General features: G+C 59.2%; 3 protein-coding genes across 8 annotated transcripts in view; 2 read left to right on the forward strand and 1 right to left on the reverse strand.

The window, feature by feature from the left end:
* The window catches only part of NFAT5 (nuclear factor of activated T cells 5), a 54,522-nt gene extending 47,442 nt beyond the window's left edge, over nt 1-7,080 (forward strand). For all 4 annotated transcript variants that reach the window (XM_063410560.1, XM_063410559.1, XM_063410561.1 and 1 more), the window contains exon 14: nt 646-7,080. The gene's annotated coding sequence lies outside the window, so the exon portion shown is untranslated. The remainder of the gene's footprint in view (nt 1-645) is intronic.
* A 762-nt stretch (nt 7,081-7,842) lies between these two features.
* NOB1 (NIN1 (RPN12) binding protein 1 homolog) lies at nt 7,843-10,419 on the reverse strand. Its single transcript, XM_063410566.1, has 9 exons — nt 10,267-10,419; nt 10,053-10,185; nt 9,805-9,938; nt 9,660-9,728; nt 9,450-9,587; nt 9,125-9,346; nt 8,850-8,947; nt 8,629-8,773; nt 7,843-8,240 (listed from the first exon to the last, which is right to left on the reverse strand). The coding sequence occupies exons 1-9, from the start codon at nt 10,342-10,344 to the stop codon at nt 7,971-7,973; spliced, it is 1,287 nt and encodes a 428-aa protein (XP_063266636.1). The 5' UTR covers nt 10,345-10,419; the 3' UTR covers nt 7,843-7,970.
* A 23-nt stretch (nt 10,420-10,442) lies between these two features.
* Nucleotides 10,443-16,727, forward strand: part of WWP2 (WW domain containing E3 ubiquitin protein ligase 2) — a 31,856-nt gene continuing 25,571 nt past the window's right edge. Inside the window, exons 1-4 of one of the 3 annotated variants that reach the window (XM_063410565.1) lie at nt 10,443-10,556; nt 12,424-12,507; nt 13,071-13,218; nt 13,465-13,580. In XM_063410565.1, the coding sequence (XP_063266635.1) occupies nt 12,438-12,507; nt 13,071-13,218; nt 13,465-13,580 (334 nt within the window). In that variant the 5' untranslated portion in view covers nt 10,443-10,556; nt 12,424-12,437. Of the gene's footprint in view, nt 10,557-10,607; nt 10,675-12,423; nt 12,508-13,070; nt 13,219-13,464; nt 13,581-16,727 lie in introns of those variants that run through there. The other 2 variants (XM_063410563.1, XM_063410564.1) reach the window with 2 other exon arrangements.

Here is a 16,727-nt window from a genome sequence, read left to right on the forward strand (position 1 = left end):
ACAGTTGAGACTCTGTCCTGTTTGTTTTTTGTACATTTTGTCATCTGCCGTGACAGGCTGGGACTTTGTTAGGGAGGAGAGTGGATCACTGGCAGCTTGGCAGATCAAAACTGTGAAACGTGACTGTGGTTAAAAAACTTGGGGCTTACTGAGTAAATAACACTTCAAGTCTGAACTGTTCTGAGCTCTTCCCCCTGGTTACAATAACGTAATGTGAAAACAAGTTTTGGTGGAATGTGGCAGCTCCTGAGTGTGCCACATGCTGAGGCTGTGTGAGGAACAGCCGACAGCATCAGCTGCTGCAGGAGACATTCTGCTTCTAGAAGGTGCCTATTTCAGAGAGGGGGAAAGAGCCCTTGGCTACAAATGAGCACCAAGAACCAGGAGCACTCTGGAGTCCAGTGTAGGTTGTGGTGTGTAACTTGGGGCTGGTCTTGCCCTAAATCCCCTGAGTTTTCACTGAAGTGATGCACTTCATTCTCTGATCTAAAGGGGTTTGTGTGTGCAGTTTGGAGTCTCTCTGGACTCCTTGCCCCCAGTTCATGCCTGCTCATGGGCAACACCCTGAAGATGAAGCTGCTGCACAGAAGGAAGGGGGGACTGTGGTTAGTCATGCCTGACGTTTCTGCTTGTTTTCTCATGCAGAAATTCCGTGGAGAAAAAAAAGCGACGATTTCCCAGATCTTCTCAGACCTTCCAACTCTGGATTAGGCTGCGTGGAACCAATTGCTTCTGTGGAAAAGTGGCCTCTTTAAAGAGCACACGCGTGGCCAGTGGCAGACCTGAGGCCATGACCATGGAATTTGGGCTCCACAGTGCCAATAATGCTGAGGAGTTATGCTTTGTGTTACTGGGGCATGGGGTTGGGCTGTTACCAGGTTCAGAAACCTCATTACAGTGGGGGCTCTTGGAATTTAAAGCATATCTGGTCAGTTATTATTGTTGTTGGAAGGTAATCCATGTTACCACGTTTACTTTTTCCCTCCTGTTCCTTCTTCACATCCCTTTTTTCCCTCAGGAAGCTCGTGCAGCAGACACAGCAGCTGCCTGTGCCCCGAGCCTCAGTAAGTGAAGGGATCTCTGGATTGACACGGAGTGGGAGAGCCAAACCCACCCTTTCTGAATTGGAAGTACTGATAACTGTAAGAACCAAGCAGAGAATTGCTGCTGACAGTAACCAGTTCCCATCTGAGGATGGGATGAATGGTTTTCCACATCCCTTACGTGGAGCTGTACAGAGAGCAAGGGTTTGGGGGCTCTACAAAATGAAGAAATGAAGGGGAACTTCCAATCGATCTTAAAATCTTCTCTAGAACACCTTCAGCTTGAAAAGAGCATTATGTGGCTGAGGAGGGGACTCCTCTGTGTGTCTCACTCTGATGGGTTAGAGCTCTGTAAAGCCTCATGAGCTGTTCCCAAACCTTCTCCCTTTCGTTCTTTCCATGGTTTTCCTTCTCTCCCTCAGTTTTGTATTGTGTTTTTTTAAAAAAAGACATAGATATCCTACTGGCTTTAAAGCTAAAGAAACAGCTTTTAGGAATCCTTGGCAGCAAATTGCTTAGTCAGTAGAAGCTTTGACAAATAATCAAGGAGTAAGGAGAGAGGAAGCAATTTCTCCACCACCTTCTAAACGCAGCCATCCCCCTTACCCCGCCACTTCCAGCTGTGACTGATGGAAATCTTCAGCTTGGCTTTACTCCAAGTAGGGGGCAAATTGCATCATTTTTAAGCCTTCTTAAAAGGTCACTTCATCCTGAGCTGTCGCATCTCTGTAGCACATGGAGCTCATCGCGGTTCTGAAGTGATTTTTCCTTTTTCTACCACCGAGCCCCGAGTCTGGTTTCTGATTGTCCTGTTTGATTAAGGAATAAACCCTTGACTGATGTTACCGAATGTAAAAACAACCCACTCCAGACCACGCAGGTGTATTGTGAGGCATGTGGATTTTTTGGGTGCTTCAATCTCCGGGCAGTGTGTGATCTCTCACTGCAGCCTCGCTCAGATCCGTGTTCTCCCGGGGCCGAGCCGCTCCCGGCAGAGCGTAGCTGGTATCACGTCATTTTTGTTATTTGAAATAACAAAAGAACAGTCTGTAAATGGGGTTTTTTTTAAGTTCCTCGAGTCTGTTTACTGTGTGTTTTCCCCTTAACTCGTGTGCGTAGTTGAGCCGTGTAGAGTTTTTTGTTGGTTTTCCTGGATTTCCCCGTTTGTTGGTCTGTCACGACGTTCACTTTCTCTTTCTGTCTCTCTCTTTCTCTCTCTCATTGAGAGGCATTGAATTACGTTTTCAGTAGTAAGGCTTCTTGCCGATATGAAGGGAACTTTTCAGAAAGAGACCTGCTCTGGGTCATTTAATTTTGAATACAGTTTTCAATCGTTCAAGTTTTGGATGGTTTATATCTAATGTGTGTTTCATTTTTTTGGAAAGCTATATTTTGTATTTAGGAAATGGTATAACTATTTTGCTATTTGTACTGAGTGAGTACATTGGCATAAATATAAAAAATTTATATATATACATATATATAAAATATTCTTTTTGCCACACATTTTTGTGGTAAATTTGTGAGTTTGTCTGATGTTCTACCACAACGTGGCGTCTGATAACAGTGGGGTGGGGTGGGGTTTGTTATGTCTTTATTGAGTATTTAAGTACTTTTTGCAACATGAATAACGTGTTCATCTCTCGCCATTCCATCAGGCAGTGTTGGTCCAGCTGGCCACGAGAAGCTTCGCTCTGTGTTTGGTGTGTCCCTCACTCACAGCCTAGCCAGGAAACCCAGAGGCATTTAGGATGATATAAAATATGAAATACTGGGGTTTCCCTCAGAATGAGCCATTCAGCTTTTCTCCACTCTCATTGCCTATTTAATATTTTATTATTAGCGCCTCTGTGTTTTAACTCCTAATTTATGATTATGCTCAAACGTTGGATATTTTAATCAGGACAGAAAGAATTCCCCACTGCATCATGTCCAGAGCTGCTTTAACCCCGACCCAGACCTTTTCTTTCTGTGTTTTATTTGTTTTCCCCTGCTGAGACAAACCATTACCAACACCTTGCAATGGTTCACAACACGAAAGCAGCGGCCCCCAGCAGTGCCCAGGGCTGAGGGGCTGCTCAGGCTGAGAACAATGGACCCAACAACGTCCAGAGGGCCGTGGAAGTCCACAGCCCCTCACTGGGAAAGGAACTGGTGGCGTTTGCAGGATTTGTCCCAGGATGAGCTGCTGGTGTCCCCTGGGGCCGTTGGACACAGGAGGAGTGACAGGAACCGTGGATTCGTGTGCTGCTTCAGTGTGCTCCGTGTTCCGAAGGGCTCTATCCGTGTGTTGGGCAGTGCCAAGTCACCAGGGACCAATTCTCCGTGGAACAGGATGAGTGCCCAGAAGAGAACCTCATCCCAAGGCTGCCACAGCTCCGGGGAAGGGTATGTTTGAATTGTGGGCGTGTTCGAGGTCACTTACAAAGAGAAGAGAGAAAAAAACATACACAAAAAACCAACCAAGGGCTGTGCTATCCCAGTGTTCCCTTCTGGAAACACCTTCCTTTCCTCGTGTTAAACTTACCTGTTCATTTTAGGTCAATGTTTAAATGTACAACACTCTGAACATGTGATTTGGTTACAAAAAGTATTTGTGTGGTGAAGAGGTCGCTCAGCGGTCGGCGCGTGCTCGGCAGCGGCTCTGAGGGTGCAGGGTTGGATCAGCCCCAGAGGAGCTCAGGACAAGCTGCAGGTGTCAGGCAGGGAGCACAGCCTGAGCCACGTCTGTTCCCCCAGGGCACGTTCTGAATTTGGGCAGCAGAGCTGTGAGCCCTGTGCTCCAGGAGCACACGGAGCGCTGGCCTCGTGTCACCTGTGGATGACAGAGGGGATCCTGAGGTGTCAGTGTGTAAATCCAGCACCCCTGGGGGTCCCACAGCACCCGTTTGTGGGCACAGCTGAGGGAGATGGAGCTGCCAACCCCCCCCGTCCCCTCAGCTTTTACCCCGAGTGTGCCCAGAGCCCCCCCAGAGACCACAGAGCCAGCACTTGGTGCACAGTTTGAGCTGAACACCTCCTCTGGCACGGAGTTAGTGGTGCTTTGTGCTTAATTAACAGTTGTTTTCTTATTAATTGCTTCCCCACTGCCTGATCCTGCAGCAAGCCAATGCTTTGCTCTTATTTTAACACAAAGCTAGTTCAAGAAATAGTTCCAGGCTGGCAGTTCTGAAGTGGATGTCTGCTCTCTGATCACTGATTGTGATCACTTCTAATCACTGACAGGGTGGTTGCTTCCCATGTAGTTCTGAGATACGGCATGAGCAGTTAAAGATAACTTTGGCAGGTTTTTACTGGAAGCACCGAGTCTGGGCAGCTGTGTCAGTGGACATTCCCCTCACTTGCATAAGCTGAACTTCATTTTTTAAAGTTCCCATTGATATTTTGATTTAGAATCTAATTTCTAAAAGGAAAATATGTCTGAATGGATTTTTATTCCTGTTTTCTTGTGCCTCTGCTTGGCAAACTGTTGGGTTCTTTTTCCAGGGCCATTGCAGGGGAGCAGAGGGAGCACAGAGATGGATCTGAGTGAGGGAAGCAGGAGAGAGCAGAGCTTGGCATGCTCCGAGCTGTGGGGGAAGGTGAGAACAGGAACTGCTGGTCACTGGTGACTCCTCATTAGTGCAGAACTGAGTTTAGAGGGGTTGGTGGGTTTTGTGTTCAGGGGGGCTCGAGGCAGCTCCATTCTGTAGAAGCTAGAAGGGAACAGCAGTGGGATGCTGTGCTTGTCCAGGGGCTTTGTTTAGCCTTTGTGGCAGCCTGTGAGCACTTTGTGTTCCTGCCCAGACCAGCTGTGCCAGCTGTGGTGCCCCGGGCAGGGCGTCTGTGCCACGGCACCGAGGGTCAGCCCTGGAAACGGGATAAACGTGGTAGAAAGGAGGAGAAATGCAGCAGGGGGTGAACTCCTGCAAAAGAGAACTTGTGAAATCCTCCAGGGGAGTGGGGGACTTGGGGGGTTACACAGGAGGAGAGGCTTTTCCTCTCCCAGTCTGTACAGGGATGTAAATACACACTGCCTGTATATTCTAGGACTATATATATGTATATAGAGGAGTCAGATTATTATATATAAATAATAGTAGACACATGCATAGAATACTGTTATATTTACATTTTTATAAACATGAAATAATACTCCTTTTCCTCAGTAGGAGGTTTTGTAGTAACTCATGAGTAGCTGTCTCACACCTCTCAGTGTGGACGTGTGGCCATGGTGGTGACCTGGCTCCAGGACTGCTCTGCTTGGGAACCTCGCTGGGGTCTGTGGGTTGGAAGCAGCTGTGGCCACTTTTGTCTTTCTGTATCTTTTGGTTCATCACTTGCAGATGTGGTTTAGGATGGAACTGACACCCAGGATGAGGATGAGCATCCTCTGCTTCCCTGGAGCTGCTGCAGAGCCTGCTCCGTCCCCAGCCTTGCAGCAGTGGTGCAGACAGGGTGTGCTGGTGGCTGTGCTGCCGAGGGGCTGGGCTGACACCAGCCCCCTGTGCTGCATGGTTCTGTGTAGCTGAAGGTCCCTGCTTGTGCTGGGTCAGGGAGGGGAAGCTCCTCTGCCATTTCTCTTTATTCTCATGAGGGCAGGAGTCTGTAAACTGATTTTTTTAACTGCCTCAACAGTGCAACAGTCAAAATCTAGAAAACTCCTTAAAGGCCAGTGAAGCTCCCCTTGAATTCTGTCTGTGAGGAACCTCCCACAACTCGTGCTGATTTCTTGCAGGTTGTGTGAGGAATTAAACACTAAGAATCATGGAATCATGCAATATCCTGAGCTGGAAGGGACCCACAGGGATCATCCAGTCCAATCCCAGCCCTGCACAGACACCCCAACAATCCCACCCTGTGCACCCCTCAGAGTGTTGACCAAACTCTCCTGGAGCTCTGGCAGCCTCGGGGCTGTGCCCGTTCCCTGGGGAGCCTGGGCAGTGCCCAGCACCCTCTGGGGGAAAAACCTTTTGTGATCTCCAACCTAAACCTGCCCTGACACAGCTCCAGCCATTAAATCAGGTCATACAGTCATTAGTGTGTATTGTGTCCATCATGACTTTCAATTCCAGTCTGTGTTCCAGTGGAATTTGTCATGAGTGGATCAGTGTTGTCCTGCTGCAGGTTTTCTTAAATCACCTCACCTCACTGAGAGCCAATATCCTCCTTTGTTCTCTTGGAGTCTGCAGGGCTGAACTCTGCTTTTTCCAGAGATTTGTCATTTTTGGCTGTTACACTTCATTGAATTGCCCGGAGACATTCACTGAGCAAGGACAGGGCAAGGAATCCAGGGATTCCTGCTCCCTGTTCAGGTTCCCAGGTTCTCACACCCTGCAGCCCTGTGTGACACATTCCAGCTCCAGGCCTGGGGCTGGGGAAGGGCCCTGTGTTCACCTGGCAGGTAAATAAATGGCCTTGGAGCTGGAGCTGCCCGTGGAAGGGGCTCTGCCCCGAGTGCCCTGGGCAGGACCGTGGCTGCCTGTTGGGAGAACGTGTCCAGGGGGAGGTTCCTGTTGGAAGTGGCTCTTTGGGTGTTGCAGAACTGAGATCCCATTCCAGTATCCTTAGCAGCCTGCAGCATTCCTGAAGCTTTTTTGTTCTGGATAAAAGGAGGCAATTTGAATTATTTCCATCTGAGCTGATGCTGACTTTAGCTCCAACCCCTTCAGAGCAGAGCTCCAACCTCTGTCTCTGTCCCTGCGCCTCTGGTGGGCTCTCCCCTGCCTGCCAGAGGTTCTGGGTGCACCCTCGACCGCTGAGCTGCCTCTTCTGTGTCCTGCAATGTGAAAGTAGCACCAGATACTCCTTCGTGCAGTTCTGTGTATATGGCTTTCGTAGGTGGGTTTTCCAAGCACTGATTCCCGGTGTTTTCAGTTTGTCTATGAGGGGATATTTTATTTGCATCTATGTTTTTAGCTCTCCTGTGATAACTTGTTGAATATTAAAAAAAAAAAATATTTTGCTTCTATTGGGACATTTGTATACTCGCAACTATATTTCTGTAAACAGCTGCAGTCGAGAATAAACAATGAAAGTTTTCATTTTACAGTGTAAAGTCTTGTGATGGTTTTTCCAAGGACACCTCCAGAGCTTTGCCTGGGGCACTGCAGCTGCTGCAGGAAGAGGCCCTTGGGAATCATCCTTGGGAATCACTGACTTGGTGCTGTGGGATCCCCAGTAACCCCTGGGGGCTGCCCAGTCCAGACCCCAAACTGTGACAGCTTCCACAGCCCAGGATCCCATCTCTGAGGGACTGGGGGAGACGCAGCGTCTGCCCCAGGGAGGTGAGGCCGGCAGTCCAAAGCCAGGATGCTGGAAGTCACCACGCCCTCAGCAGGGTGTGTGGGTGCTCCTTTATCTGCAGCTTTGACACTAAAAACGCCCTTGGGCTGGGGAGGCCCAGGTGTGCTCCCCTTTCCTGCTCCCGTCTGGAACCTGAGACCAGGGGCCACGGGTGGCATCAGGTATTTCCTTACTTTGAACAATTTCAGCAGGGTTAGGGAGTAACTGCAGCAAGAGCTGGGCCTGACAGTCAATTGTGAAAGATTCCAGCAGATTTATCCAAAAGGTTTTACCCCAGAGTCTCCTCCTTCAGCCCTGGGCATCGCCCAGTGGGACACAACTCCCTGCCCTGAGCTTTTGTCCTCCTCATTATCCCTTGGGGCAAAATGAGCAATATGATAATGAGCTCATTATCCCCTGGGGCAAAAGATCCAAGAAATCCTCCCTCCTCTGTCCCAGCCCATCACCCCTGGAGGCTCAGAGAAAGGCTGCCCCTGGCACAGGCAGCTACAGAAAAGGGACCGAGGCACGGGAGTTTGGGGTTTGGTGTTTATTGGGTGACACAGCCCCTGCCCAGGGCACGGTGGCTCTCCGGGCAGCGGGGACAGGATGGCCCGGCCCTGGCAGTGCCACCAACCCTGGGCAGGCGGGGCCATCTGTCCCTCACCTCCTCCTCACGAACTTCTTGGTGACGGCGTTGGGGTTGAGGCGGCGGCGGCCGGCGCCCAGCGCGGCGTCGCGCAGGTGCAGCTGCGCCGCCCGGCTGTGCACGTCGTTCTCGGCGAACGGCGACGCCCCGGCCAGGTAGTCGGGGTCGAACACGTTGGTTTTCTGCCGGGCCTTGCGGGACAGGCGCTGCTGCGGGAAGCGCTGGTCCTCCACCAGGTGCGGGTTGTTGGCGTGCTTCCCGCCCTGCGGCGCCGGCAGCGGGTACTGCGGGGAGAAGGGATCAGCCCAGCCCCAGGGACCCCCAGCCCTCTGCAGAACTGAGCAGGGAAGCCCCAGAACCCTGGGGTCCAGTGCAACACCTGGGGGATGTTCTCAGTTTGCTCCGATTCCCTCCACCCTGCCAGCCACAGGCTGGGCTCCCATCCCTGGGGCCCCAGTGGAAGGATTTCTCTGCAGAAAGGGTTGCTAAAGATGGAAGGGGCTGCCCAGGGAGCTGAGTCCCCATCCCGGGAGGTGCCCAAGGCACTGACTGGACACAGCACTCAGTGCTCTGGGCTGGCTGACAAGGTGAGGATCGGTCACAGGATGGCTTCAATGATCCTGATGTTCTTCTGCAACCCCAGGGACTCCGGGATTCTGTCCAGGTACTCACCCTGAGCCCCCGGGGGTTCAGCACCTTGGGGTTGCGGGAGAAATGCATGTGGAGGCTCCCGTCGTCGCTGACACTCACTGCCACCTTCTTGAGGGTCTTGTTACCGCAGTGGGGGCAGAACACCTTGGTCATGTCCGAGGTGGTCCTGTGAGGGTGGGACAGGGGGGTTCAGAGCTCTGGGGCCGTGGGATGGGGGCTCAGCCCGGGCTCAGCGCCAGCACCTGAAGCAGCCGTGGCAGCGCAGGATGTAGCTCCGGGCCCGGCGGATCAGCATCCCATTCACGGCCAGCACGTGGAGACCCATCTGCAGCAGCACGTTCTGCAAGAGCAGGGACACACCGGCAGCTGGCACTGCCAGCAGCTGGGACAGAGAGCCCAGCGGGCTCTGCAGGGGCCTCTGGCACTGAGACCCTGCAGGCTGGACACACGGAGCTGTCCCACAGCCGCTCTCCCCTGCCCAGGACTCAGCACCGAGGTCTGAGATCCCAGCACCCACCTGCATGGCAAAGTCTGTGGTGACACAGCCGACCTGGACACCGATGGGAGCAGTGTCGCAGTGCCCCGTGTCCTGCTGCGCCTGCTTCAGGTTGCTGGGAGTTATCCAGCCTTCGTCATCGCTCTCCTCATCCTCCTCCTCCTCCTCCTCCTCCTCGCCGGCGCTGGCCCCGCCTGCAGAGCTCCGGTGCTCCTCGGGGGGCTCGGGGCTCCCGGAGATGGCCTGGGCCGTGCAGGGGAGGGGACGGTCAGGGGGCACCGCGGGGTGGGGAAGGGCAGCCAGAAAGGGCAGAGCGAGGACACGGAGAACACTCCGAGATTCTCACCAGCAGCTCCCGCAGCTCCTCCTCGATGCTGGGCAGGGGCGGCCGCCAGTACAGGAAGGACCCGAACTCGTCGCTCTCTGCCGGGGCCGGGCCGGCGGCGGGGCCGGGCTGGCGCGGGCCCTTCCCCGCGGGCCTGTGCTGGGGCACAGCGCGGGCATCGCTCACGGGGGGCTCCGGGGCCGCAGCCCCGCGCCCTCCCCCGGGCCTTACCTTGGGCAGGTGGAAGCCGGCGAGGTGCAGGGGGGCCTCGGGGTGCCGCGGGGTGGAGCTGAGCCGCACCTGCGGGGCAGCGCGGGGCGTCGGCGGGGCCGGGGGCACCGCTGGCACCACGGCCCCGTGCCCGGGCCGGCCCTACCTTGTCCTGCGGCTCCCAGCGGAGGCAGCCGGGGCCGTCGATCTCCGCCTGGAGCTGGCACGTGAGGGCGAGCACCTGCAGGTCGGCGGCCGAGAGGCTCGGGTAGTCCCCGGTCTTCTTGGAGAATTCGGTCACTGCGGGCGGGGAACGGCGGCGCGGTCGGGCCGGGCCGGGCCGCGGGGGCCGGGCGGGCCGCGGGGCGGTGGGGCCGGGGGAAGGGGCCGCTGCCGGGCCCGGCCGGCACTCACCGTGGCGCAGCAGCTCGGGGCGCGGGCGGCGGACCCGCAGCTCGCAGGGCAGCGCGGCCAGGCGGCGGCGAGCGGGCCGGTCACGGATCTCGGCCAGCACCTCGGGCACGGTGTACAGCGCTTCTGCGATGTCCTGCGGGCAGAGCCGTCACACCGGCCCGTAAACCCTTGTCCCCCCCGTCCCCCCGGTGCCTCCCCGGTGTTCCCCCGGTACCTGCAGCGGGGCCGCGCTCAGGAACGCGCCCGTGTCGGCCACGACGTGCGGAACACGCGCCATGTCTGCGTGCCCCATGGCCCAGCCCGGCCGCCGTCGGGGCGCCGCGGGAGGCACGCCGGGAGTTGTGGTCCGCGCGCGGGGCACGCCGGGAGTTGTAGTTCCGCCGGGGCACGCCGGGAGCGGCGGCCGTGCCGCGGGAGCGCTTCCGGCCGGCGCGGTCACGTGACGGGCCGGGGTCACATGACGGCGGGAGCTGGAGCCGGGGAGCGGGAGCGGAGCGGGCGCCGGTACCGGGACGGGACGGGACGGGACGGGACGGGCTGGGACGGGCTGGGCTGGGCTGGGCTGGGCGTCGCTTCCCGGCCCAGCCTGAGGCGCTCCCGTCCGTCCGCCGGACACGGCCTGGTGAGGCGCTCCATCCGCCGGGAGCGGCTCAGCCTGTGCCGGTACCGGCCCGACAGCGGGGCCATGAGGGGGCCATTGCCCGCCGCCTCTTTGCGCGGTGCCCGCAGCGCCCGGCCCGGTTCTGTGCGGGGCCGGCCCGGGGCGGGTTCGGTGTTTGCCGTCGGGGCGGCCCCGCGGGTCACCCGGAGGCCAGGCCGGGCCGGCGGAAACGGGAGCCGGGGAGGGAGGGCAGGCCTCGGCCTGGCAAAGGGGAGGCCGCCGTGTCGGGGTGCGGGAGCGCCCCGGGCCCGGCCCGCCGGGCTGAGGAGTGTGAGGGGAGAGGCGCGGGACAGGAAAGCTGAGCCCGGCGGGTGGCACCGGGCACCGGCGGCCTGAGGGCCCGGAGGTGTTTGTAGACGTGACGGGGGTGTCAGAGCCGGTGACACAGAATGGTGTGGAGTCAGGAAAGGAGGGAATGGGGGAAAGAGTCGGGAGTTGAAAGAAGGATGGAGACAGGCCAGGCTGGGCACGGGCTGGCACAGGAGGGGCATGGCCCCGGTGGAACCCCTGTGACGTGGAGCTGGGGACGGGAGGACCAGGAGTGTCCGAATATCCTCGGGAAGGTTGGGGGGATGTGTGGGCCGGGGTAATTGGAAGGGCAGTGGCTGTACCAGCGCCTGTGGTGAGGGGCAGGAGGCTGGGATGTGTCCGGAGCCCTGGCTGCCCATGGAGGGAGCCAGGACTGGCCAGGCAGTGCCAAACAGGGCTGGCAGGCAGAGGTGGGGACAGTACGGGGCACAGCCAGGCCCTGGGGTGCCAGGCAGGTTTGCTGTGCTGGCACGGGGAGCAGAGACCCTGGCAGAGGGGATTTCACAGGGAATCTGCCACGGGATGGAGCCCAGTGCAGTTTAAAGAGAGTGCAGAGAGAGGGCAGGGAAGAGGCTCCAGCACAGGGAGAGGGGCTGGAGCTGCTTCCCTCTTTCCTGCTTCCCCCGATGAGGGGAGGGGGAGGTTGGCAGAGGCCCCAGCCCGGCGGTTCTGGGCTGGGCTGTGACCTTGGCCCCGTCCTCTGCAGCTCCTGGGAATGGCGGGAGGAGGCTGGAGCAGGCCCTGGCTGACTCCGCGGTCCCGGCGGAGCGTCTCGTGCTCCTGCGCCATGTGTGACCTCATCCTCCGCTCTGTGGTCACTGCTGTGGGCAGAGGCCCTGGCCACGTGCCCTGCCACCCTCCCTGGTGTCACAGCCTGTCCTTCTCATCCTGGGGTGACACAATGGTATTGGAGGCCTTTCCCAGCCTCAGGGATCCTGTGGGATGTGGTACCGTAGTGAGTCCAGGGCTGCCCTTGAGGGATGTGGTCCCCATGCTGGGACCAGGCCTTCCTTGGTCCAGCCAGTGCCTCTGCCGTGTCCCTGCCATCGTGTTGGTGATGTGTGGTGAGCCAGTGTCCCCAGGGGCAAGGCTTTGGTGGCTGCTCTGTCCCCCAGCAGCACTGCCCTGTGGGTCAGGGGCCCATGTGCCAGAGGGGTGTCTGGAGGTGGCACTGCCCAGCTCAGCTCGTGGTGCTGCCGTGCAGGGGTTGCTCTCCCAGGGACAAGGGGGCCTGTGGTGCTGGGCTGGTTTATCAGCACAGGGAGCCTGTGTGTCCTGGGGGTTGCCCAGCCCTTTCCCCATGTCCCTGCCATGCTGGGCTCTCTCAGCACCATGGGGCTGTGTTGGGCTCCCTGGGTGCCGTGGGAGCGGTGCTGAGGTGTCTCCTCTCTCTGCTTCCAGCCGGGGGTGATGCCATGGCCGCTGCCAGCTCCAGCAGGGCCAGGGCCGGGCCGCCCTGCGAGAAGTCCCCGCTCTCCGTGAAAGGTGGGTGCTGCTGCCTCGCTGGGGTTCCCGTGCCAGGAGCGTGCTGCATGTGCTCTGTGTGTGCCCTGCCTGCCCCCCGGGCTGAGCACGCAGGGCTCTCCGGGGGACCCGCGGCTGGGGATGGCCGGTGCTGCCCCGTGTGCCGCGGGCTGGGCTCGGCGCCGTGGGGACGTGGCTGCGGGGCCGTGCCGGGGCCGCGCCGCTGCTCCCGCGGCCGCGAGATGGCTCCCGGCGCCCGGGGCCGCGGAGCCGCGTCCGGCCCTGCCCCTCCGCAGGCACTGCCGCCCTCGGGCTGCCCCGGCCCATCCTGCCGCCGTGCCCGGGGGCAGGGAGGTGTCCGTGGGGACAGCGACAGTCCTGCCGCCCTCGGAGGGGGGAAGCTGGGACAGGCACGGTCAGGGCTTGGTGCCAGCCGTCGCTGCCACCGGGAGCGTTGCTCTCTGCTGCCCCTCTCCCAGCACTGCTGTGAGTCGAGCTGGCAGGGGTGGGGTGGGGGACAGGGCAGGGGACAGGGCAGGGGACAGGTGTCTCTCAGGCCTCACCCTGTGCCTGTCCCTGCACAGTTGTGTCTGTGAAGCCCAAGGCCCAGAGCCGCCCGGCACGGATGAACTGCTACGTGGAGGTGGCCGGTGACGGGCTGCCCAGTGAGACCAAGAAGACGGGGAAGCAGATGGGGGTCTCTGAGCTGCTGTGGAATGAGATCCTCACCCTGTGAGTCTGTGAGCCCTGCTGCGGGGCTGTGCCACCGGCTGGGGACACTCAGGTGTCACAGAGCTTTGCCCCTTGCATGAGGACACTGCCAAAGATGGCCAGGCTGGGAGGGCATTGGGAGGGGGGTCTCCCTTTGCCCCATGTCCTTGCCCACCTTCCTCTGCTCCTTGCCTGTGGCACTGCCCGCTCCTCAGGCATGGAGCGGGCACGAGGCCGCGGTGACAGCCCCTTCCCCGCTGTCCGCAGGAATGTCACTGCTCAGAGCCACCTGGAGCTGAAGGTGTGGATCTGCCACACGCTGAGGAATGAGCTGCTGGGCGCCGCCTCCCTCAGCCTCGGCAGCCTGCTCAAGGGTGGCAAACGTACGTACGGGGGCCTGGGGCAGGGCTCGGGGCAGGGGCTGGGGCAGGGCACAGGGCTGGGCCCGGGGCAGGGCTCAGGGCAGGGCACAGGGCTGGACACAGGGCAGGGCTCGGGGCAGGGGCTGGGGCAGGACACAGGGCTGGGCTCAGGGCAGGGGCTCGGGGCAGGGCTCGGGGCAGGGGTGCCCGCAGTGGCCGCTGTGCCGCGGGCAGGGAACAAGGTGCCGTTGTGTGCCGGCCGGGCGTGCCGGCGGCCGTACCTGCGCCAGGCCGGGCGCCGCGGTGAGCTCAGGAGCACAAACCCCTCTGCTGTTTGCCGCCGCCTGCGGCTGCCAGAGCGCGGCTCGTGACGGCAGCTCCCACACAAGGCGGCCATTCAGCGCCGGGGCGGGCGAGCGGCCGCGCGGGCTGCAGAGGGCTGCCTCTGTCTGTTCCAAGCAAAGCTTGTGAGACACAGACCTGGTATTGAGAGGGGAGAGGGGCCTCCTGTGCCCCGAGGGGCTCGGGGCTGGTTCAGACCCTCCCTGGTGCTGAGGGCTGGGGTGAGCTGCTTCCCCTGGTGCCGCCAGCTCTGAAACCACACCGGTGTCCCCACCGTGCCACCGTGGCTCTGGGCAGCGAGGGACACGTGGGAGCTGTGCTACTGCTGCTGTCTTCTCACCAGGCCTGTGGGGACTTGGATACATGCCTGGGGCTGGCACTGTTGGGGTGTAGCTGCCAGCCAGCCCCACAGCTGTGGGACCTGTGCCCCTGGGCACCCTCCCCTGCAGCCGTGGCTTCCTGAGGTGTGCAGGGGCCGTGCTGGGCTCCCGGAGCCGCCGCGGTCCCGCCCTACCTGCGCCGCCACAGGGGCACAATTGGCTCTTTCATTCCCAGCCATCCCAGGGGGCTGTGTGGAAAATGAATGGAAAAGGCAACTGGCTGTTCTAGCTTGTCTGTTAACATCCCCCAGAAAAAACGTGTCAGATTTTTCCTTGACACTGCGGGCTGGGAGGGAGGAAGGACTCTTAAAGCTGCAGAGCCTGCCCTGCCCTGCCCAGGAAGGTGCTGGCCTTCTGCTCCTGTCTGGCCTCCTTGTCTGGGCTGGCATCTGCTCCCTCCTCTTCTCTGCAGGCTCATGCTCAGCCTTTGGGCTTTGCTGCAGGTCTGAGTGGGCCAGAGGCTGCTGAGGATCCCACGGGAACCTGGGAGATCCTTTCCTCAGGGGCTCTTTGCCTCCTGGGAACAGGGGAGTGTGTTCCCTCTGCTGCCAGCCTGGGGAAGGGGCTGGGGCAGGCAGGGGTGTACAGGAGGCATTTGGGAATTCAAGCACCCTGAGCCAGTGTGAAGGGCAGTGAAATGTGGGTGCCCCCTGCCACTGGAGGGGCCTGGCCCTGCTCTCCCATCCTGAGCTGTGTTCAGCCAAGGGTGAGCTCCTGCCGGGCAGCAGCCCCTCCCTTTGGTGGGTTTGTTACAGGTCTGGTGAGGCTTTATGAAGAATACTGATTTGTGAGCATAGCTGTGGCCTTGTGCTGATGTTCCTGTCGCTCTCCTCAGCGGGCAGGACAGTGACACCTGCGGCAGTGTGTGCCAGGCTCCCGCCTGCCAGGCACGCCTCACTTCAGGGGAAAGGTCTCTGCTCTGAGGCTGCAGCACGGCAGAGGAGCTCAGTGATGAGGCTGAGCTCCGGGAGGGTGTGAGAGCCTCTGGAGCTGTCAGCCTGGCTGCTGCTGGGGCTCCGGGCTGCAGCGCTTCCCAGCGCCTGTGGGGCCTCTGGGCTGGCAGGCAGCCCCTCCCGCCTTCCCCGGCATTGGCCGGGAGCTGGAGAGGTGGGTCAGGACCGCCTCAGTCACCAGCACGGGCTGGAGCCTTCCAGGAGCCGCGCTGCTCCCAGGGCTCCCATAAAACAGCTTGTATGCCACGGCACGGCCCCTGGGCTGCAGAGGCACCTCTTTGTTCCCGGGCTCCGGGAGCTCCTGCCCTGGCCCTGGCCGGCCTCGCGTCCTGGGCTGTGTGGGAGCCCGTCCTGGGCCTTGCTGGGTGTGCTGTGTGCTGAGTGGCACCACCCAGGGCTTTGCAGATCCCACAGAGTCCCTGCTGCGGTGCCCCAGGCAGAGGAGATGGAACTGTGGCCTCCTGGGATCCTCCAGGACACCAGCAGCAATTCCCAGCCTCTGGAAAACTGCAGTTGCACCCCCTGTGGCTGTGATGCCAAAGGAGCTGTGCTGCATGTCCCAGCAGTGCCATGAGCTGGCTCTGCCATGGCCAGGGTGTAATCCCACAAAGCTGGTCATCCAGCCAGTGGGTCCCTGCGGGGGTTGGAGAGTGCCCATCCCATGTCACCTTTTAGGGGAAAGACGCAGAAACCTGAGGCCCTCCTGGTTATCCCTGGCAGATAAATGGAGTGGGACACAGCTGTGTGTCTGAGCTGGTGGCTGAGGTTGGACCAGCAGCTAAGGCAAAGCTTCCCTGGGGAGACTTTCACGGGACACTAAAGATCATCCCTTCCCCTAAACTCTGGGTTCCTTCTTGGTTTGGGAGTGTCTTTGGAAGGTTTTACTTTCCCTTTGCTTGTTCCTGGAGGGACTGTAGCCATGGCATGGAGTCAATCCTTCTGTGGGAACGCACAGAGGCTGAGCCAGTCTTCACCTGCTTCCAGGTGAAGCACCAGGGAGCTTTGATTCATCCCAGACAAAACTTGGATGATCACATGGAGCTGTTGGAATGGGAACTGCCCTTTGCATCCAGTGGGACTGGGCAGAGAGCTTGGCACTAGGTTTGGGAAGCTGAGAGACTGGGAAGCTCATTTTGGCTGTCTGTCTTAAAATCTTCTGGGATGCAGCTGTGGGGATGGAGCCGCCTCACACAGGGTGTTCCAGAGGGGCTGCCCATGCCGTGTGCAACTCCCTGGAGTCAGACACGTGTGGTTCCTGGGGGTCCCGGGGCTGGGGCTCGGCCCGGGGCCGTTATCACGCCGGCTGCTCCCAGCCCTATTTCGTGGAACCGTAAATCCGCTTAATGGGCTGGGTGGGAATTCCAGCTCACCTCTGCTAAATGGGAGCTCTGATGCTGCGTGCAGGGCACTGGAAGTAGCTGAACTGAGACCTTATTCAGGACCGAATCACCCCCCGACCCCCTCCCAAAATAATAATAATCCCTCTGACATTC

The sequence above is a fragment of the Prinia subflava genome, chromosome 13 (assembly GCF_021018805.1).
Source record: "Prinia subflava isolate CZ2003 ecotype Zambia chromosome 13, Cam_Psub_1.2, whole genome shotgun sequence".
In the NCBI taxonomy this organism is placed as follows: Eukaryota; Metazoa; Chordata; class Aves; order Passeriformes; family Cisticolidae; genus Prinia; species Prinia subflava.

Excerpts from the sequence above, each read along its gene's own strand:
- NOB1 (XM_063410566.1), bottom strand. The coding sequence starts at position 10,344 with ATGGGGCACGCAGACATGGCGCGTGTTCCGCACGTCGTGGCCGACACG. Across the intron at positions 9,939-10,052 it reads CCCCGAGCTGCTGCGCCACG|TGACCGAATTCTCCAAGAAG; the intron begins GTGAGTGCCGGC and ends CCCCGCCCGCAG. Across the intron at positions 9,729-9,804 it reads GCTGGGAGCCGCAGGACAAG|GTGCGGCTCAGCTCCACCCC; the intron begins GTAGGGCCGGCC and ends GCTGCCCCGCAG.